Source organism: Nannospalax galili, unplaced genomic scaffold (genome assembly GCF_000622305.1).
Source record: "Nannospalax galili isolate Female #2095 unplaced genomic scaffold, S.galili_v1.0 scaffold14, whole genome shotgun sequence".
Classification (NCBI taxonomy): domain Eukaryota; kingdom Metazoa; phylum Chordata; class Mammalia; order Rodentia; family Spalacidae; genus Nannospalax; species Nannospalax galili.
The window spans coordinates 794,487-817,940 of record NW_008336953.1 but is presented as its reverse complement, the minus strand read 5'-3'; the positions used below and the strand labels follow the sequence as shown (position 1 = coordinate 817,940).

General features: G+C 35.9%; 1 protein-coding gene across 1 annotated transcript in view; it reads left to right on the top strand.

Moving 5' to 3' along the window:
• Positions 1-23,454, top strand: part of Dnajc1 (DnaJ heat shock protein family (Hsp40) member C1) — a 199,159-nt gene that overhangs the window by 83,645 nt on the left and 92,060 nt on the right. Inside the window, exons 4-7 of the mRNA XM_008831717.3 lie at positions 1,385-1,550; positions 2,379-2,476; positions 3,456-3,549; positions 15,020-15,110. Coding sequence (XP_008829939.1) covers positions 1,385-1,550; positions 2,379-2,476; positions 3,456-3,549; positions 15,020-15,110 — 449 coding nt within the window. The remainder of the gene's footprint in view (positions 1-1,384; positions 1,551-2,378; positions 2,477-3,455; positions 3,550-15,019; positions 15,111-23,454) is intronic.

Here is a 23,454-nt window from a genome sequence, read left to right as displayed (position 1 = left end):
TTAAAGATTAGCTAATAAAATATATTTTATATTAATAACCAGTATTTTTCTATTGAAAAAAAAAGTTTCCCATAATAAACCTCTGCTTTTTTTTTAGCATATCTCCAAGGTATCAATTTAATAACCATCAAAGTAGCCACTGCAGTTGTTGCATTTAAATTGATTTACATGTCAAGACTGGCAGTTTAGCAGCTGCGCTATTATTCCTAGATCGGTCAATTTACTTGAGAAAAACCTACTACTGAGCTCTGCTGACCTGCCTGACAATATAGGCCCTATTTCTATTCCTGTAATTAGGCCTGCGACTAACTCAGAATATTTTTAATTAAAATATTTTGGTCAATGTGTTGCACCAAATTAGGCCTTTCAGTGAAGGTTTAATTCTGGAAATAGTGTGATTAGAATATTTAATGAGTTGTGTTCAATTAAGATTAACAGGTTGTGTGTGTTGTGCATATAGTGTGTGCGATCATTTTGAGTTTTACAATCATAAATGTTACTCCTTATTTTTAACCTTAAAAATGTTTGCCTCAGTAACTGACAGGTAAATTTAAATTGAGTTAATTTTTTATTTTAAAACAATGTTTTTAGCCTGGTAGTACAAAGAATGATGATTAAATGCATTACAAGGGAAGCTGTTCCTTATTAACGTTCTTTTCTTCCATCAAAAGCCACCAGTGAGGAAACTGCATCCTCAGTGTTTACAAGTAAATATTTTTATTGCAGACTCTGACATATGTTGTTTTCATCTTTTTTTCTAATTTGGGATCTGTTTGTTTTTTAAAAGGAACATGAGCTCTGCAAAATCAAAAGGCACTCATTTTATTTAGCTTTATGTCATTGAGAGGCTTTGATAAAATAACATCTATAAGGTATTTCAACACATTCATCCATTATGGTGAAGGTAGAAATAAAAATGCTGCCTAAAAGTTAATCCTGAGTTGAATCAATTAATTCATTTGAATAATACGCTATTCATATAGCTCTGATTTGATTTCTTTTTCCCCTTTGAGGTCCTGCCCTTTGTTGGTGATTTCTATGGTAGAGAATTTGCTATAGACAGTATAGACAGATAGGGCACACTGCAGCTCCTTTAATGTAGATGTCATTCCAAGACTCATATCAGTGGGTGCTGTAAAACATGAGATCTGGCATCCACTGTATTACCACTGTGGGTCTTCTGAGGATTGTCATTTCTGAAACCACAAACAGTGCTTTGAATTTACTAGGCACTGCAACACTGGTAAAGCTACATTACTATTACATATCTTTGAAATTCTTTTCCTTCTTCTTAAGCATAGGTACAAATAAAGTTTTTATTTTATTTTGTTTTAGTTTTGCTTTATCTTAAACTCCCTGTGAAAACTTTTATTTGCTGCTGTAGGTATGATGATATTCTGATCAATGGACTTCCAGATTGGCGACAGCCCGTATTCTACTACAGACGGGTGAGAAAAATGAGCAATGCCGAGCTGGCATTACTGTTGTTCATTATTCTCACAGTGGGTCACTATGCTGTGGTGTGGTCAATCTACCTGGAAAAACAGCTGGTAAGTATTGGTAATAAATAAGTGACCTAGCCTCCTTTATTTTAAATAGAATTCCAGACATTTATTTCTCAATGTTGTAAATGTGTTTTTCTACATGACACTTTATTCTAATAGTTTTGTTCTCAGTAGTTTCTTGGTTTATTTTTAAGCCAAGGAGAACACATGAACTTTTTAAAAATCCTTCTTTGAAAAATATATAGCATTTCAGTTTCTTTAAAACTTCATAAAGTTTCAATATGTAGCTGAAAATTAGAGAGTAGAGTCATATTCTAATTAGCACCTATTAAATAGAATTTTTTAATGTACTTGACTCCATAACTTTTTTGTCAAAGACCATTTACTTATATAATATGATTACTTTGAAAACATTAAATAAGATTTAAGATGAATATACTTTATAACTTTGGTTAGTTAAAAGACTTATTACACTTTTCTTGTTCTAATATGCAATATAGTTTATCCTGCTATGGGTTTTTATTTATATGCTAAAGATAAACATATTTATAAACATTCATGAATTAGTGTGTATTTACTCATTCCTTTTAAAGTACCATTATTAAAGTTGCATGAATAATAAAAAGTAAATTGAATGCTTTCTTAGAAAACTTTGATTGCTATGGAGATGCACATGACTGACAGTACCGAACTTCCTGTGTGTTTAAGGCCTGGATACCATGGCAACAGTTACTGTGAAAGAATGATGATTTTACTTGATCATACATTTGCATAAATGTTCTTCTAGTGTTCACCCTTCACGAAAGAGTCTTGGTAACACTTGAAGCATATGTGTTAAAGATAAATGGTAACCATCATTCTTTCCATTTTAAGGATGAACTGCTTGGTAGAAAAAAGAGAGAAAAGAAGAAAAAGACAGGCAGCAAGAGTGTGGATGTATCAAAACTTGGTGCTTCTGAAAAAAATGAAAGGTGAGAGATACAAAGATATTACCTAATTAAAACTTTTTAAAATGTCTTAATATGATTCAACATCCTATGCCTGTCCATTTCAGATACACTGTCACATCTGTTTTAGGTTTATAGAGACTAGTGTGCCATACTTTACAAGACAAATTTTAATCTTAAGCAGAATTCTTAGAGGTTTTTCTCTAGTTTGAAATTTTTATACTGAACTTTTGAAACAGAATGCTTTTTTGCACTGAAGTGACAGTAAGTAGAGTTGAGTGAGTGACATGCAGTACACTCAGGATGCCACTGTTTCTTTCATTGATTCATGGAAAGAAATAAAGGGTTAAAATAGTTCACACAGCAGGGCAGGTCTTAGATGAGAGTGAGATGGAGATCAGACTCGACTGCCTGTCTTCCATCCTGACTGATGACATCAGTGAATAATGCTTCAGCAAACTGCAAATGTCATTCATCTCTCTGCATTGGTTGTTTATGCTTCTGTCTTCATATCTGGTTGTCAGCACTTGGGAACACTTAATAATGGTCAGTCTTTTATAGACAAAGTTATCATAAGGTTTAAGAATTCATTTTATAGAAGTGATGAAAGCCCAGGTTAAAAAGAGGTGGGTTTTTTTTATATCTTTTTATTGAGAATTTTATACATACATCTAATGTGTGTTGATTAAATCCATCCCCTCCCCTCCCCTCCAATTTTTCTTTATCTATACAGCTTGATTAGGGACCTCCTTCACCCAAATTTTACAACTTGGATTCCCATACTCGTTATTCATATTGCATTTCTTGTAACTACTGCATTTTATAAGAGATTAAATCAGATTAAGTGATAACTGTCTTAAGTATTTTATTGAATACATTCTTCATTTTTTTATTTAAGTAAGTTTTCAGAAAGAATTCATAATCGCTTAAAATATTTTGTTTCTCAACTTTCTCTATTTTGCTGATTTGTTTTGTTGTTTGCCCCCCCCCCCCCCCACTTTAGATTGCTGATAAAACCACAGTGGCATGATTTGCTTCCATGCAAACTGGGAATTTGGTTTTGCCTTACACTAAAAGCATTGCCTCATCTAATCCAGGTACAATGTACTTCTTTCATGTAATAGTAGATGCATTCATCTTTAATTATTCATGAAATATGTAATGCTCACGTCTGCTAACATAATGCCGACACAGTGTGTGCTTCATAATATTGATGGAATTAAATTGATTTTTTATAAGTTAACCCTAACAAAGTTCTAAGTTACTTAGGTACCTGTTTTTATAATTAGCTTTTATTTTGCTTATTAGAAATCTAAGATAATAGGAAAAAAATAAAGAAAAAACTACACTATCTTTAGAGCAAGCATAAAAGCAATAAAAATTTAACCTGCTGTTATCATTAAAGGTATAACTACTAAAAAGGAACATTTGTTTTTGTTTTTTGTTTTTTTGTTTGTTTTTTGTCTTTTTGAGACAGGGTCTCCCTGTAACCACAGCTGGCCTAGAACTCACTATGTAGACCAGGCTGGCCTTGAACTTACAGAGATCCCCCTGCCTCTGCATCCTGAGTGCTAAACTAAAAGCATGCGCCACCATGCCTGGCATCATCATCCATTATTTTAACAGCATTTAAATATAAGGGTTTTTTTAAATACATGGTTTATTTATTTTTATTTTATGTGTATGCCTGTGTGTGTGTAAGTGCACCTATGTCATGCAGTGCCCTTGGAGGATATAATTGGAGTAATGGACAGTTGTTAGCTGCCATATGAGTGCTAGGATTTGAACCCAGGTCTTATGCAAGAACAGCCAGTGCTCTTAACTGCTGAGCCATCTCTCCAGCCCCCTAAAATACCTGTTTTATTTTTTTAAAAAAATAAAAATTTTTACATGTACAGTTGTATAATTACACAAAAATATATATTCCTTTCCACCTTATTAGCAGTTTTAAGGGGGAGTGGGGACATTCCGTTTCCTACCAGTAATCAGTTTCTGTTTCAGATTAGCCCTGATCAAACGATAAAATAGGAGCATATATGTGGCAATCTCACTTTTTCTTTATATTTAGTATATCAGTAGATATAGATATAGAAAATTCCCAACATATAAGCATAATAACATTTAAAGATAAATATAATACTTTTAGCATTAAATTTTGAGACTTAGTAACATTTGAGTAATTTTGACTGGGTGTGGTGGTGTATGCCTTTAATCCCAGCACTTGGGAGGCAGAGGCAGGTAGATCTCTGTGAGTTCAAGGTCAGCCTGGTCTACATAGTGAGTTCTAGGATACCTGGGGATACAAGGAAACCCTGTCTCAAAAAAGAAAAGAAAAAAAGAAAAAGATTGTAATTTTGGAAATGTTTCATTTCAGGAAATGTTTATAAGCAAAAGAGCCATGACTGTTCACTTTAAATCCACATACCAGAGCTGTTTCCTAATCATTTGCAGAAGCTAATGACTCTTCTGCATTTCATTTTTCCTTTTCTTCTCATAATGAAAGTTTTACATTCCAAGGAAAAAGGGAATAAGAGTTACTACTCTGCTTCTTTACAGCCTTGAAAAATTGTTGAACGTTCTTCTTTCTGCATTCTTCGAGCTCATAATCACTGCTTACAGTATCTTAGATTCTGTTTATAGTTAATAGAACATTGTAGTCCTGTAAAGGCTTTTGTTTTTAAATTATTTAACCTGTTACTTACTTGAAGGAGAGTTAAAATGTTTTTACACTATGTCAATAACAATAAGAGAGGGAAACTATATTTACCACATTATATACTTATGAGAAAATGTCACAGAAAAATATCTTTAGGGAAAATTTTTACCTTTTCAAAAAAAAAATCTAGTTATTTATTCCAACTTTAGAATAGTAGGCAAACTAGAGGTGAAAGGTATGCATATCACAAAGCATTTGAAATAAGGTTGACTTGGTTAAATTAACATTTTTAGTTAGTATTCAGTATAATTTGCCAAATTAGAACTAATATGTTATGAAGATTTAGATTTGTAGTTTACTTTAAATTAACCACTTGTATCTAGACTCAACAGATTAAACAGTTGTTTTGCTTCATTATAAACTTTAGCAACTATGTAAACACAAGACGTTTTACCAAAAAAAAAAAAAAAAAAAAATCCCAAGGGCTGGAGAGATGGCTCAGCAGTTAAGAACACTGACTGTTCTTACAGAAGACCCAGGTTCAAATCCCAGCACCCACATGGCAGCTAACAACTGTCCCTAACTCTAGTTCCAGGGGATCCAACAGCCTCTTCTTCCCTCTGCAGGCATTGCACGACATGGGTGCGCTTACTTACATGTAGGCAATACACACATACACATAAAAATAATAAATAAAATATTTTTTTAAAAAAACACCTTGTTTAGAAACTCTGTGTTCTTTAACTGTTTACTCATTTTGAATTTTAAATATTTCCCCTTCTAGCATGGTACCATTTCCTTTCAGCATTTTCTTAGGCATTAGCCTTCAAGAGTTTTATAAGTCTAATTTTTACATTTTGCTCTAATTATTTCTTATAAATGTATTCCAAGAAGAAACATAAGGTGATTTTCCTTTTTTTTTTTTTAAAGCAAATACTTTATTTTTTAATTCTTCTTTGGGAACATAAGATTAGTTTTTCTGGTGACCACCAGTAGTATGATGTAGTAGGTGCTTAAAAATATTTCATATTGAAAAAGCATTAGGACTAGTGAGACGGTCCAGTGAATACAGGTGCTTGTCGTGTAAAACCTGATAACCTGAGTTCAAGTCCTGGAATCCACATAAAGGTAGACGCAGAAAACTGATTCCACAGTGTTGTTCTCTGACCACACACATGCCATAACCTACATAAACAGATACACACAAACACTAAATAGATTTTTTTAAACCATACTAACTTAATAAAAGACATCAGCAAAACAATAGTGAATAATTGCTGTTAGGATTAGATTGTTGTCTGATTTTTTGTTTTCCATCTATTGTGACTTTTGTATTAGTTTATCATTCATAAACTTGCATAGTGTTGAATACATGTGCCTCTTGGCAACACCCATGAGATGTTCTTAAATAAAATACTCGTGAAATTCAGAAGAAGCTCTTTTAACTTGAAGAAGTCTAGATTGATCATTGGTACAGTGGTCAGAAAAGAGCTCTGTGGTGTGTAAAAAGTTATGCATATAATCTCACCTTTTTAGAATGTATGTTATATTTATTCACTACTCTTGTAATACAGTGCCATTATTGTACTTTTAAACAGGAATCAACTTAATCATTGTCCTCTTTCTTGTATAAACCATACCCATAATCTTGGCTTCTTTGATGACAGATTTCCCGTCTTCATTTCCTTAAAGAGGGAAACTAGAACCTTGTGAAGTAGTCTAAGTGTCAACCCTTACAGATTTTGATGATGGCCCTGGTCTTTCACATCTAGTTGTAGCATCTCTCATGTTGAACTTTCCAGAGTATTAAACTTGTTTTGTAGAAAGAGTGCTGATTCCTTTTCATATTTTGTCTTATTTACACAATATTTCAAATAACAAAATTATAATACTGTGTCACTGACACAGATTTAAGAGCTAACAAAGCTTCTTATAAGCACATAGTTAATTAGTTAAGCAGTTATCAGTGGAAAGAATTTTACTTCTGGTATGAGTGCCTTGAATTTCTTGAAAAGCTAATTAAAACTGAGCTGCAAGTTATATGAAATTGGGAGATTTTAAAGGCTTCCAAGTAAGTGAACATCACACAGGCAGAATCTGTACCCAAATTTTGACACAGTGGACCCTACCCCTGCTGCTTTCCTATTCCTATTCTACATGCCAAATCCTCTATTATGCTTCTTAGACATGTGAAGTTACCCAACAAGATTGGGAACAGTGACATTTTGACTCAGTGTATGCTCCAGTGTTCTTTTATTGCTTAGCATCAAAGATTCTTAAGGAGCCAGGCATGGTGGCGCACGCCATTAATCCCAGCACTTGGGGAGGCAGAGACGGGCAAATCTCAGTGAGATTGAGCCCAGCCTGGTCCACATTGTGAGTCCCAGGCAAGCAGTGGCTATAGGGCTATCTCAAAATTTAAAAAAAAAAAAAAAAGATTCCTAAGGAAACTCCGTATTGCCTACATAGTTCTACATAGTTAACCTAGATTGTTTTTTTCCTCTCTCACCCTAAAAATCCAAATGAGAATAATTTTATAAAAATTTTTGTGTGTAAAACTCCTTTTGGTCATATGTGGAAAAATAATTCAGCTAGTTCAGTAAAAATATGTTAAACACATTAAAAACAAGGCACTATAAGGGGTTCTAAAATGAATATGCCTTTAGGACTTGCCAGTCAGCTATAGCACATAATAAGGTGTATAAACCTCCACTGTACAGTATACAATGACTTTTTCAACATGACCAATGAAAACCAAAAGAAGAGCTGCTTGAACTGAATTTTGAAAGATAAGTAGACCCTTACATAGAAGTGTCCACTTTGTGTACTAGGTAAACAAAGATAATTTCATAGATATGGTACTTCCCATAAAATCAATACCAAGGCTGAAGAAAACCTTCAACAGCTTTTTTTTTTTCCAAAAAAGAGGCTGTCATATAGCTTATTATTACCAAAGACTGTATTCTAAGTCTCTAGATTCTAAGCATACCCACTTAACAGTTTATATTCTAACAAACAAATCTTACGTGAGAATTCTGAAAAATACTTAGAACAAAGTTAATTGGTAAGGTAGGACTACAGTGTGTGACCATTGAGGGAAGCTACAGAACCCGAAGAAGTTTGTTTAGATAGCTGAAAAAGCAAGTAGGATGATCAGCAAAGGACATGCACTATGAATTAGAAGGACCTTGGACTACAGCAAGAGGGTATATATACTTTGTGGCTATAATTCAGCTGTAACGTTAAAAGGATAGCCTCAGTGAACTTTCATGCTTTGCCAGTCTGTTTCTGGTCTCATGGTAGTTTTGAACAGAGTACATGTTCTTTTATGTTCATTGTATTTAACATATAACTCCCAGAAAATGATTTTAACTTTCGTAACAATGTACCCTTCTGTAGATTTTAGACACACACACACACACACAGAGAGAGAGAGAGAGAGAGAGAGCTACGGATTGAAACAAGGGCCTCCTACATACTAACTAAGCTCATACATACTACCACTGAGTTATACCATTGGCCCTGGCCCTGAGATATCTTTTTAATTCATCATTTTATGTAGTCAAGGAAGTAGCAAAAGTTGATACTATATAATGCAATCACATATGTTTGAGCTCTTAATTTAAATTGTTGAGATCTTCTATTTCAGGAAGTGCAATTGATTATCAATTAAAACCTTTTTTAATATTTTGTTTATTATTTTTATTTTATGTGTATGAGTGTTATGCCTGCATGTATGTAAGTGCACCATGGCATGCAGTGCCTGCAGAGGGCAGAAGAAGGCATCAGATCCCCTAGAACTGGAGTTACAGATGATTGTTAGCCACCATGTGGGTGCTGGGAATCAAACCTGAGTCCTCTGCAAGAGCAGTCAGTGCTCTTAATCACTGCGCCATCTCTCCAACCCCCAATTTAAATCTTATGGTCATAATTCTCCATGTTTTTCTGAAGTAAAATACATCTTAAGTATTCATACTTTTATTTGTTAATTTGATTTTTTTAGGTAATTTACCATTTAAGCAGCTCACTACCTGACATACAACATTTCTCTGTAATAAAACGTATAAAACATAAAATTTATTTATATGCACATTGTCTAAAGTTGTAAATTTTTCATATTTTTAAGTCCCATCTCTTTTCTACCAAGCTGATATAACATAACCATGGTTAAAATTTAAATTATTATAGGAAGTTTGCAGTATGTATATCCTTGACCCAAATCAGGATTTATGGGTTGTATGAAAGCTGAGTAGAGATAGGAATCTTCCCTGTGTTACTCTGGCTTTTTTTATTATTATTATTTTGTTCTATTTTTTTAAAAAAATTTTTTTACATGTATGCATGTATTGCCTGCATGTGTGTAAGTGCATCTGTGTCATGCAATGCCTGAGGGAGTCAGAAGAGGACATTGGATCCCCTGCAACTGGAGTTCTGATCGATTGTTAGCTGCCATGTGGGTGCTGGGAATTGAACCTCAGTCCTCTGCAACAGCAGTCAGTTCTCTCAACTGCTGAGCCATTTCTCTACACCCATTACTCTGGCTTTAAAAAAAAAAAAAAAAAAAGTTATCTGAGAGCTTAGAGAGAATACTATGGTACTTTACAAAACTATTTATGGAAGCATCTTTTCTTCCAAGAAGCTTCCTCCATGGTGAATACAATTATGGACAAGCCTGGAAGTCATCTCTTTTAGAATCAGCCCCCTTCATTTCTAGCCCCTTTACTTCTGGGTGTTGGGACTCTTGTCAGAAGCCAAACACACAAAGCATTCACAGCTAGTGGTTGGAGCCTCTCAAAGGCTTGGGATCTCCTGCACTATGACTGTCTCAGGCAAAAGAAGATACACTTTCGGGCTTTCAATTACATGACTCTGCAGAAAACATAGCTCTTATTCAAAGTGTAAAATTTTAAAGTTTATCTCTGTTCCTTATTGCAATTTTATTTATTCTGAGAATGCAGTATTATGTCAATGGAACAACAAAATGTAATAGAGTCTGTGATTTTGTAGATAAGTTTTCAGAAATAGACTTACGGTATTTTTCAGCTTCAATCAAAAGACTGTGCTGTCAAACAGTCAAAATCACCTTTTCTCCAGCTACCTCCCAGGACTTCTCCACATTCTTTATTCCCATATTTCCCTGCTCTAACCTTAGATCAGTACCCTGTTTTTCTTTTCCGGACTTTGCTCAGATTACTTATTTACTTCTCATATGAAGAAGTAAAAGTAAACCAAAATATAACCAACAATGTCAACTCTGAATGCTATTTTAGCACTTTAATGAATGGTGTCATTAACGTTAAAAGAAAGATTTATGGATGGGCTTTTCTCCATACTACAGCCTTGAGAGCATTACATCTGCAAGGTTTACTAAATTTTCATCTTTATATGAAGTCTTCATCAGGCTATCCTGAAGTTCCCATTGTATATTCTCTGTACAAAGTAAGTATCATTAGTCCAAAAACCTGAATTCCAAAGTGCTCCAAAATTTAAAACTTTTTCAGTGTTCACCTGTCATAATTCAGATGATTCAGTGTTCACAGACTTTGTTTTATGCACAAAATCATTAGGGATGTTGTATAACATTACCTTCTGGTTATCTGTATAAAGTCTACGTGAAACATAAAAGGATTTTCTTTTGAGATTTGGGTTCCAAATAGTCCAAAATTGGAAAAAAATTATGAACAGATACTCCAAATTTGGAAAAAGTAAGAGATCTGAAACACTTCTGACGCCAAGCATTTTATATAAAAGATGCTTAACTTGTAATCATAATTGACCAATAGATTTTAGTAAGGTAATTTCATCCTGAAATTACAGTAGATTGCAGTTTTCTATGGGCTGTGGCACATTGGTTGCTAGGAAAAGGGACATTGTTCTGCTGTAGTGTCAGTCAGAGTCTCAATAATGTCTTCATTATCATCTAGCTGTGACAATCTGAAACTTGTGGCTTCCTTGTTCACTATGGCAAGTATGTAGAGTCAGAGGTTTCATAAGCTGCTCTCTGAGCTGATTTCAAAAGGTGTGTGGTATTTCTACCTGCAGTCAATCTAAGGAAAGAAAAAGATTCCTCTTCTGTATTTCATTTAATGATTATTATTTTTACATACTCATTTTTTTAAAAAATAGTTTATTGAGCCGGGCGTCTTTAATCCCAGCACTCCCACTCGGGAGGCAGAGGCAGGCAGATCTCTGTGAGTTCAAGGCCAGTCTGGTCTACATAGTGAGTTCCAGGACAGCTGAGGCACAGGGAAACCCTGTCTCAAAAAAGCCAAAAAAAAAAAAAATAGTTTATGTGTATGAGTGTATTGCCTGCATGTATATAAGTGCACTTGTGTCATGCAGTGCCCATGGAGGTCAGAAGAGGACATCCGATCCCCTGAAACTGGAGTTACGGAGAGTTGTTTGTTGCCATATGGGTCCTGGGAACCAAACTCAGGTCTTCTGTAAGAGCAGCCAGTGCTTTTACCTGCTGAGCATCTCTCCAGCCTCTATTTTTACATATTCTTCAAATGCAACTCTTGCCATATAATCCTCATATCTTAAAAAAAAAACAAAAACAAAAAAAAACACATACAACAGTGGTCCAGTAGGTAAATCTAAATATGGACTACTGTCCAGTGACTTTTTTTCAGCCTGTGTTCTATAATCATACAAAAAAATGCTAATGACATAGATTCTTTAAGCTAGCCAGTTTTAAATATGGGTCCAATCCTTTGTTTTAAATATGGGTCCAGTCTGTATGGGTAGATTTTGAGGTTTTTCAAGAAGCTTTAAATACAAAGAAAGTTGCTTCTAGAAAAGCAATTTATCTTTTCAAGTCTCTTTGAATTCTTGAAACTCCCTACAGGGTCAGTTCATTTTCAGCTAATTTTAATTATTAGAAAATACTTTTTATTTACCCAAAATTGAGACTTCCCATTTCTGGAACCATGTACAGTATTGACACCTGTCTTCCTTTGATGACTTTTAAAAATAGTTTATGGTATCAGGTTATCCCTAGTCTTCTCATCTCCTGTTCCTTATCAGATAGAGTGTCAAGCTGTCTCACCATTTGAGCACTTTCCTTTTTGAGTCTTCTTGAGTGTAGTATGCCTTTAAGCATGTTACAGCATGCTAGATAAAAGGATGGGTGGAACAAAGCAAGATTATTTAGTATAGTAGAGTTATTTGAGATGGTAGGTTTCTTGGGGGAATAATGCTTATTGGAAAAGTCACATTGTAACTGTAATTTGAAAGTACAAGTGAAGAGTGGAAAAAACAGGAAGTACATTGAAATAAATATATAAAGATTGATCAGATGCAAGGTAGGAGTCTTTGCTTTGAACAAACAGTTAATGAACTAGAGGATGCATGATAACCCTTGGATTAGCTAAAGTTCAGGTGTTCGGTGAATTACAACTCTCAGATAAGTGTGGTTTGGGATCGTAGGACTATTTCACAGGTTCTTAGTGGAATTACGTGCTGTAGCAGGAAGATCACTAGGAAGAGGCGGTGCTGCCCCATAAGAGGTCTTTTACATTGAGTCAAAGAGAATGCAGATGGGGAGAAGTGAAATAATCAGGGAGATGCAGGATTTGACAAGAGGTATTTTGGTGCAGTATGAAGCATAAAAACCCATACTTTGTGGTAAAAAAGACAATGATACCAGATGATTAAGTAGTAATAAAAACAGCTTAACATATGGAAAGCCTTACTATGTGCAGATGGCATTCTAAATGTTTCCTAAATATTAAAACATTTAATCTTAGTAACAAACCTTTGAGTTAAGCACTTTTATTATCCTCACTTATGGATGAGAAAACTGAGCTGTGTAGAGAAATGTCTCATAAAATGGCAGAGTTGGAATCTTCATCTAGATAAGCAGACTCCAAAATTGGTTCTCTTGTATTGATTTATGTCTGTAATCCCAGCACCTGGGAAGTTAAGGTAGGAGAACCATGAGTTCAAGGCCAGCCTGGTCTATGTCGTGAGCTCTTGTCTGTCCTCTTAATCACCATATCTCATTGTTTATATAATATGATGATATATTTCAGTCTATCTTCTTTCACCTCTCATAAATAACTAATCTGTGCCCTTCTTTTTTTTGCATGGTGCCACATTTCCTACTCCCCTCAAGGAGCCAATGCCTTCCTGGCCTTTTCTTCTTCCCTACTATTAAAACCTTCTCTGTGGAAAGAAGCTAATAAGCTCATTCATTCATTCACACCAAGGTATAAATGACTGATATGACTTAATATAAAATAATACTCCTCTAGGGTTGAGTTTTTTAAGAGGAGGGTGGGAAATGTTAAGGGGCCATAAAACTTTAACCCAGAACCCTGTGGAAATAGAAATTTAATTTATGTATATATCGGTATGGGAGGATTAATAAATTGGGTAAATTACCATTTGTGCTCTTCCAGTTACGCCACTGTTTAGATGGCCCAAATCTTGTAGGAATGCTTGTACTAGAAATTATGAACATGAAAGTGGGAATGGAAAGGATGAAGAGAAATAGCTTCACTATATATTGACGTAAATGGTTTAGGAACACTCAATATTATTTTCCTAATTCATTATCAGGAAGAGTGCCAATATGATCCCAGGGACATAGACAAAGAGATACCTTTGACTTGGATAGAGTCATGAATAAAATGAGGTAATTCCATCCTAGGGTCTAAGTATTCATGTATTACATCTGAGTGAGGAAGTATTGTTCCTTCATTTCCTGTAGAAATAATCTTAGAGGGATCTGTGATTTATCTTCATTAGGAATCTTGCAGCCTGTGAATGCTATCTTAAATGTATCCTTCATGCCTGCTCCTTTCCTTATTCCTCATCAGTCAGATCAGGCCTTTCCATTTCCTTCTTTGTAAGATTTCATACATATTTCAACTTAGTTCAGCTCAGTAAACCCTATGGATTGCCTTCCCTATGCCAGATCTTTGCTCTGAGCACACACATCTCTCTGTCTCAAATGTCCCAACTTCTAGGAGACACTAACATCATTTAATCATCTAAGAGTTTAAGTACAGAAGTCATACACAAGAGAGACTTGCTCTGCTGGAGAAGGTAAAAGAGATGGTGTTTGAACAGGGTTTCAAGTATGAAAAGTAGTTTGTCGAAATAATGGCAGGGAGCAAAATACTCTAACCTGAAGACAAAACAAATACAGAGGTGTGAAAACCTACTGTGGCCTGGTAGCTAGATATGATATTGCTAGAATACATGTGACTTAAAGAGTGTGGGGAAAGGTCTATCTTGCTGCTTTTCATTGTTAGGTCATCATATACCTAGAGCATATTTATTTTAATATCCATGATTATGTAAGTCCTAGTCTTCTGTTGGCTCCTTGCTGAAGACTTACTTGCCTGTGTGTTCACTCTTTGAGACTTTAGCTTTTAGATCTTCACACCCGAGTGTTTGTGCAGTATGTATCCTCAGTCTACAGTGTTCCATGATGCCTGTGTTACAGTGTTCTCTAGGGTGATGGGAAGGAGGGGTGGCAGCTTTCATTCAGATTCACATGGTTTCACCCTCAGAGTTGCTTATAATAATGTTGAAAACCTACTGGAGTTAAGGTACTATATGAAGATAGCACTAGCACTTTGTTAGTTACAGTAAGATAATTGTGCCAAATAATTCAGTTTAGTAGGGTAGCATCTCTGCTGTCCATACAACAGTATGATATCAAGAAAATGTCAGACGGAAATAGGAAGTGAAAATCTCCTTTTCATGTATGAAAGTAAATTTATGTGAATTTATATTCTTGCAACTTCTGGACTTAGCTTTCCAGGAGAGAAAAGTTACAGGGGAGTGTTTACTATTTCTGGTCATTATAACATTTGTAAAATGAATGTAATATTTTAAAAGGAAAATACTGTCAAAGCAAATTAATTTTATGTTAATTTAGTTCTAACTTCTTTTTTAAGGATGCTGGGCAGTTTTATGCAAAATACAGAGAGACACGGTTGAAGGAAAAGGAAGATGCACAGGCTAGAACAGAAGTTGAAATACTTCAAAGTGAGTTTTAAGTATTGTTTTATTATGTTGACTGTGTCATATAAAATCAATATACATTTGTTTTTTTCTTTAAATTTAACAGTAGTTGAGTTTTCTGTGCTTTCTTTGCCAATTTCCAATAGAATTACTTGTACTTAATGTATGATACATGGAAATACTGTTGTTGAACCACACAGAGCCCAGCATCAAAAATCCATAAAGGTGTATTCAGTACTAAAATTATAATTAATGTTTAGTGCCATGCATGACCAACTGTATGTTGTTATAGTACTATAGCAGTTGGTTAGCCTGAGGAAAACCTGAGTTTTGTTTTGAAATTTTTTGTTTCATTTGAACAAATTATAAGTATATTGAAGGCTCTTACCTGTAATCTCAGCACTTGGAATACTGAGGCAGAAGGATTGCCACTTCAAGGTTATACCAGACCAGCCAGAAGACCTAGGTCTACCTAGAAAGATCCTACCTCTAAATACATACATAAAATAAGAAAAGAAAGAGCTATTCCATGGAGCACAAAGACAGTTCTTATTGGTTTTTAGAAAACCTTGAGCATAGAAAATAATACAGATGCCATGTTCTAAGCCCTGGTCCCTTTTTTCTGATTGTGAATGTGCATCTTTCCCACGCATATATATTGTCTCCTTATGTTGCTTTATTTTATTCAGAGCATTTACTACTACTTAACAGAAGTTTATTAATTTTGTTTATATCTTATTTATTTATTTATTTATTTATTTATTTATTTATTTATTTATTTATTTTGTCTTTTTGAGACATGGTCTCCCTGTAGCCCCAGCTGACCTGGAATTCACTATGTAAACCAGGCTGGCCTCGAACTCACAAATATCCACCTGCCTCTGCCTTCCAAGTGCTGGGATTAAAGGCATGTACCATCACACCTGGCTTTATTTTCCATTAAATCTAAACTCCAAAAATGTGAAAACCTCTACGTTTTCAGGGCATAGTTATTTTTAGGGGGCAGTTTTTCTGTCTATGACAATTCTTCATGTGTCTGGGCAGCTTTAGAGCAGGAACTGTTTGTTTGTCACTTTGTGTCTACAACATTAAACAATATCCTGGGACATAGTAAATGTTCAGTAAGTAAATGAGTGAATGGGTAGATGAATTAATATTCATTAATAATTAATAGCTAATAAATTAACTCCATGAATATTAATGAGTGTCAGCTGAGCATCTGTACTACAGTACTCTCAAGGAGCATGCAATTTAATCCAAAAAGTTTTAACAATAACAAATAAATATGATATTTGGATATGTATAATCTTTTAGAGCAAACATCTCTAAAAAGGCAAGAATTAAGATGATAGAAAATTGCATATTAAGGTTGTCATGTGTGTTCGGCAGTAAAAGTAGGCAAGTAAAATTAAATGCAATTTTCATAAAATTAATTTTTTTGAGACAGGGTCTCCCTGTAGCCTCAGCAAGCCTGGAACTCATCATGTAGACCAGGCTGGCCTCAGTCTTGCAGAGATCCACCCACCTCTGCCTCCTGGGTGCTGGGATTAAAGGTATGTGCCACCATGCCTGGTGCATAAAATATATATATTTTAAAATATTTTATTTATTGGGACTGGAGAGATGGCTCAGCGGTTAAGAGCACTGACTGCTCTTGCAAAAGAACCTGGGTTCTACTCCCAGCTCTCACATGGCGGCTACGAACCATACACGTATTGCCTGCTTGCATGTAAGTGCATCCATGTTGTGCAATACTCACGGAGGTCAGAAGAAGGCATCGGATTCCCTGGAACTGGTGTTTTGGACAGTTGTTAACTGCCATGTGGGTGCTGGGAATTGAACCCAGGTCCTCTGCAAGAGCACTCAGTGCTCTTTACTACTCTTCAGCCATCTCTCCAGCCCAAAATTGATATTTTTAAGTAAATTTTGTACATTAACATTTTTAAGCCTTTCAGGTTAATCAGAAAACAAATCTATAAGAAAATAGGGAAAATATCAAACTATCCAAAAGTTACCTAATGAGGCCATAAGATCACGTGGCATCTCACTGCTCTCACAGTTTATCATTTTATAAGATAAGCAATTAAGTGATGTAAATGTGATGTATGTGTTAGATTTGTCTAGTAATAGCAGATTAAGTATAAAAATGGGAGCTGAACATTTATCACAGTGCAGGATCTCCTTTTGAAGTTTTCCAAAGTTGTTTAAAGATTGTTTTATTCTGCTTAACTGTTTGATTAAAATTCTCAGGTTTAAGAATTCTCTTATTTTGATATTCAATAAAAGAGATCACAGAAAGAAACACAGAATTTTAAATAATTATCTGGAAGTTCTCTATTCTTCAGTAAAGATATATAATAGCCTTCTAAAACATTTGACAGTCCATAACTAGCTTATTACTTGCTGAACCTCAGAATGGAATAAATACAGATAAAAAGGCACATTAAAAATAATACTCATGGGGCTGGAGAGATGGCACAGTGTTTAAGAGCACTGTCTGCTCTTGCAGAGGACCCGGGTTTAGTTCCCAGCACCCACATGGCAGCTAACGACCACCCTTAACTCCAGTCCAGGGGATTTGATGCCCTGTTCTGACCTCCCTGAGCATTGCACAGCATGGGCGTACCTACCTAAAAATAATAAATAAAATATTAAAAACTAATACTCATAAAAATAAATAATTTAAAAATTAAAAAAATATTAGGGCCAGGTATGGTGGTGCATGCCTGTAATCCCTGCATTCAGGAAGCAGAGGCAGGCTGATTTCTGTGAGATCAAAGCCAGCTTGGTCCACATAGTGAGTTCAGGCCAGCTAGAGTGACAGGGAGACTCTATCTCAAAACAGCAACAAATAATAACAGTCCTTAGTGATGACAGAAGGCAGAGGATACCTTTTTAATCAGGATAAGGTAATACTAACTTTTCTCAATATAAAGAAGTATAGGTTATACTCCTTATATACCTATATTGTGAGACTGATCAAAGTTTGTGATTAAGTACACAAATTTTTCTAAGTAAAGATCATATTTTGCATTCAATTTCTCTGAAAGATATTTTTAAGAAGTTACCCTTTTTCAGGGCTGGAGAGATGACTCAGTAGTTAAGACCACTGGCTGCTCTTGCAGAGGATCCGGGTTCCCAACACCCACATAGCGGCTAACTATCCACAACTCCAGTTCCAGGGGATCTGATGCCCTCTTCTGACCTCCACAGGCATTGCACAACATGAGTGCATTTACGTACATACAGGAAATACACTCATACACATAAAATAATAATTTTTTTTTTAAAAAAAAGGAATAATAATGCCAGGCATGGTGGCACATGCCTTTAGTCTAAGCACTCGGGAGGCAGAGACAGCAGATCTCTGTGAGTTCAAGGCCATCCTGGTCTACATAGTGAGTTCAGGCCAGCTGGGGTTATAGGGAGACTCTGTCTTTAAAAGATACCCTCCCCCCAAAAAAAGTATACTAAAAAACCAAGGAAATATTTTTTTACATTTTATTATTTTTATTTTATATGTATGCGTGTATTACTTACATGTATGTAAGTGCATCTGTGTCATACAGTGCCCACAGAGGTCAGAGTGTCTGATCCCCTGGAACTGGAGTTATGGATGGTTGTTAGCCACCATATGAGTGCTAGGAATTGAACCCGGGTCCCCTGTAAGAGCAACCAGTGCTCTTAACCACTGAGCCATCTTTCCATCCCTGGGAATATGACTTATAAAAAATTACTAATCCCACAATGGTGGCCATCAATGAAAGTGAATTAGATGAAATACTAAATCAAAACAATACTTATAAATATGTTTTTTAAAACTCTCAGAATATAGAAATAAACTTCAGAATGAATTCCAAGAGAACACAAGCAGGTAAATGAAATAAGAAAGTCAATTATAGGACATGAAAGTTAAATTCAGTAAAAAAGACAGGTACTGGAGAAAAAACCAAACTGAAATACTGAAGATGAGAAGATCAGTAAGTCAAAATAGCCTCCATGAAAAACCTCACCAATCAAATAGATTAAGAGGAGGACAGAATATTAGGTCTTGAAGGCAAGGTAGAGGGATTGGGACATTGAGACAATGAAAAGGATAAATTAAGAATATCAACAGAAGGGCTGGAGAGATGGCTCAGCAGTTAAGAACACTGGTTGTTCTTGCAGAAGACCCGGGTTCAAATCCCAGCACCCACATGGCAGCTAACAACTGTCCGTAACTCCAGTCCCAAAGGATCCAACAGCCTCTTCTGACCTTCGTGGGCATTGCATGACACGGGTGCACTTACCTACATGCAGGCAATACACACATACACATAAAATTTTTTAAAGTAATAATAAAATAAAATGTAAAGAATATGAACAGAACATTTGTAATCCCTAAACACTATGAATAGACCAAGTCTACAAATCATGGTCATAGAAGAATGAGATGTCATACCAGTGGCATAAAAAAGATTTTCAATAAAATCATAAGAGAAGGCTTCCCAAATATAGGGAAAGAGATAATGTATTCAGATACAGGAGGCATTTAGAATACCAAACATATAAGACCGGAAAAGAACCTCCAAAACAACAGTGTACAGAGCATAGAAAGTATAATAAAAGCCAAACGAGAAATACCAGGTCCCAAATAAAGGCAAACCCATCAGAGTAAAAGCAGATTTCTTTAGTATTTTACGTATTATTTTTGTTTTCTGTATATGAGTGTATTGCCTGCATGTAGGTAGGTGCACCCATGTCATGCAATGTCCATGGAGGTCAGAAAAGGGTGTTGGATCCCCCTGGAACTGGAGTTACAGGCAGTTGTTAGCCACCGTGTGGGTGCTGGGAATCGAACGTGGGTCCTCTGCAAGAGCAACCAATACTCTTAACCACTGTGCCATCTCTCCAGACCCAAAAGCAGATTTCTTAAAAGAAACTTGTAAATGCCAAGAAGGATTAGAAGGATGTATTTCAAACTCTGAAAAACAATAGCTGCCAAACCAGACTTCTGTTCCCAGCAAAACCATCTTCCATAATTGAAGGAGAAAGAAAAACTTTCCATGATAAAAACAATCTGAAGGAATTCATGACCATTAAGCCAACTCTGTAGAAGATACTTGAAGGAATGCTTGCGCATGAAGAGAAAGGTAAATACCTCTGTGAGACTAGGAAAGAAGAAAGCACATTAAATCAGTAAATAAATAAATGATGAAGCAGAAAATACCAAACAATACAAAATCAAGAAAACAACAGAGATTAATGCACCCCTTTCAGGAATAACTTGGAATATTAATGGTCTTAATTCCCAAAGCAAAAGACACAAACTAGCAGATTGGATTAAAAACCTGGATTCATCTATTTCTTGCCTCCAAGAAACATATCTCACCATCAGAGATACATGTAACCTTAGGTTGAACGGATAGAAAAAGATATTTCAAGCAAATGAAACTAGAAAACAAACAGGTATTGGTATTCTAATATCTGTCAAATTAGACTTCAATTCAAAATTAGAAGACATAAAGATGTCATACTAATTGAGGGAACAATTTATCAAAAGAGCATTACAATTTTAAACATATAAACACCAGTGTACCAATTTTCATAAAACAAATATTTCCCAGGCTGGAAAAATGGCTCAGTGCTTAAGAGCGAGCACTGGCTGCTCTCACAGAGAACCAAGATTTGATTCCAAACATCACATGGTGGCTAACTACCCTCTCAGTTCCAGGGGAACCAGCACCCTCTTCTCTGACCTCCACAATAAGGGTATGCCTACCTACATCCAAGCATTATACTCATACACATAAATATATATATATATTTTATATATATATTTCTCGATGTAAAAACAGATTATTTCACTCCCGCAAAATAATAGTGCGTGACTTCAGTACCCCATGTTCACCAATGGACAGATCATCCTGACAAAAAATAAACAAAAACATCAGAGTTAAATAGCATTATAGATCAAATGGATCTAACAAATATCTAAAGAACATTTCACTCAAACATTGCAGAATACATAGTGAGTTCCAGGCCAGGTGGGGCTGCAGGGGGACCCCGACTGGACCCTGACTTAAAAAGACCGAATGAATGAATGAATGAATGAATGAATGTCATATGATGAATGCAAAGTAAACCTTTATATATAGGAAAATTGAAATAATTTCTTGTATTCTATCTGACCACATTGGTATAGAACCAGAAATCAATAGCAGAGAAACTTCAAAACATGCACAAACTCCTGGAGATTGAATAGTACACTTGAATCATTCCTAAAATTGAATGAAAATGAAAATATGACCTGCCAGTGCCTATGGGATACAACAAAAGAAGTACTAAAGCAGAAGTGCCTATGCGTTAAAAAAAATCACAAAGATCGCAAGTAAATTACTTAATGATACATATTTGGGCCTTAGAAATACAAGAATAAGCCAAATAGTAGACCAAAAAAAAAAAAAAGAATTAAGATCAGAGCATAAATTAATGAAGTGAAAATGAAAAATAAAACAATATTAGGAACCTCTGAAACAAAGAGTAGGTACATTGAAAAGATAAGCTAGATCAACAAACTTGTGTCTAGGATGAGAGAGTAATCTAGCTGCAACATCTGTCATCCATGGATCACCAGGGTTGATTCTGCTAATCTAGCTGACTATGTGAGTGTCTCCTTCCTCCCTCACCACTCCATGTTTGTCCCTTCTTATACTGCATGCTCAGTCAAAGCATATAATGGAAATAGAAGAGCATGTCAGATGCTAAAAGCTTTTGCAATGTGATGATAATTACGAACTTGGGAGCAGGAAAACCCTGGAGATAGAAATGGGGGAGGTGAACAGGAATCCCCTGACACACACACACCTGTAGTTACCCAGGATAGAAGTCCTTGTTTTCCAAGGCTTTCTCATGCCTCTCTGCTTCTCTTGACTTCAAAGACCAAGGTGCTTATCAGCTAGGTTCCCTTTTCTCAGCCTTTGTGCCCCATGTTACCTTACTTAATTACCATCCATATGCTATATACCTTTTGCTTGCATTCCTCACTTGAGTATAAAAGCCCCCAAAACTTGAACAATGGGTCTGACTCCTTTACGGAAGGATCCATGTGTCAGTCCCACTGGCATGAAATTAAACTCCCTCTCCTCACCTGACTTTGGCTGTTGGTTTCTGATTTTTCCCTAACGAGAGGAAGACCTTCCCTGATAGAGGTGTGTTCCACAGTCATGGGTATAAAAGTATCTGTGCTCCCCTGTGATAAGTAAAAAGTTGGCGGAGAACGAGCGAATGGAGGCTGAGGCACCGAGGCACAGATAAAACTCCATCAAAATAGGGTTTATTAGCAAAGGAACACATGGGACAGATTCCCTTCTGGGCAGGGAAAATGTCTGCCCAGGTCTTGAGCTGGGGTCTTTTAAAAGGGAGGCTTCTGCCTCCTGCAGAGGCGGGAAGATATATTTTTTTTAAAGTTGGGTGGTGGGGGGCAGTGGGAGAGTGGGACTGTTAAAACCTGTCCTCTTTAGAGATCAAAGGGGAAGCCTGCTGTGTTGGCCAAACAGTGGAGAAAAGTCTGCTTCTCTTGACTTCAAAGACCAAGGTGCTTATCAGCTAGGTTCCCTTTTCTCAGAAGCATGAGAAGTCCTTGGGATCCTGTTGGTGAGTGGGCAGGGCTATCTGAACCTTAACATTCCAGCCTTTTGTGTTATAGGATAGGGGGTGCCATTGTCGTCTTGCTACTTCCTGCTGGACAGGGTCGACGTGGGTGGGGGGGTTGGATTAGGGGTCCGTCAGACAGCAGGGATTCCCTCTTCATGCATCTCAACAGGGTCCTCAATGGTTGACAGGCACTTGTATACATGTGGAAGGAAGGAAAGTAACAACTGATTAAAATTAGTAAGAGTTAGTTTTGGGATTTGGTCCTGAAAATATCTGAAGAGGCAAGGAGCAATGGTTAGCACCAAGGTAATAGCTCTTTTTTCTTCTGCCAGGGCTGAACCTGAGAGTGATGGACTCAGGATTTGTTTTCAGGTATTTTGATAGCTGTTGGAGTGGCTAGAATCAGTGTAAGTTACCTCTCAAAGGCTTCTAGATAGGGAGAGAAAACAAATTTAGCCATCATTTTATTTTTTAGGCTAGAACAATAGTGGGTTGCCTCTCTTAGCTGTAAGTGAGCACTACAGTATTGTAGACCAAGATTTGAAGTCTTATATCTGAGTTATGTCTTATTAGGAACAAAATTATCAATGAGAGATAATTATCTAAATAACATAAGAACTTACATCTAATGTCTGGGTTGTATAATCCCTTGAACCCTTAAAATACACTGATTACTTTAATTTTTGGTTATACTTTCCTTTTGGGTGTTTAAGACCACACTGTGGCCCAAATA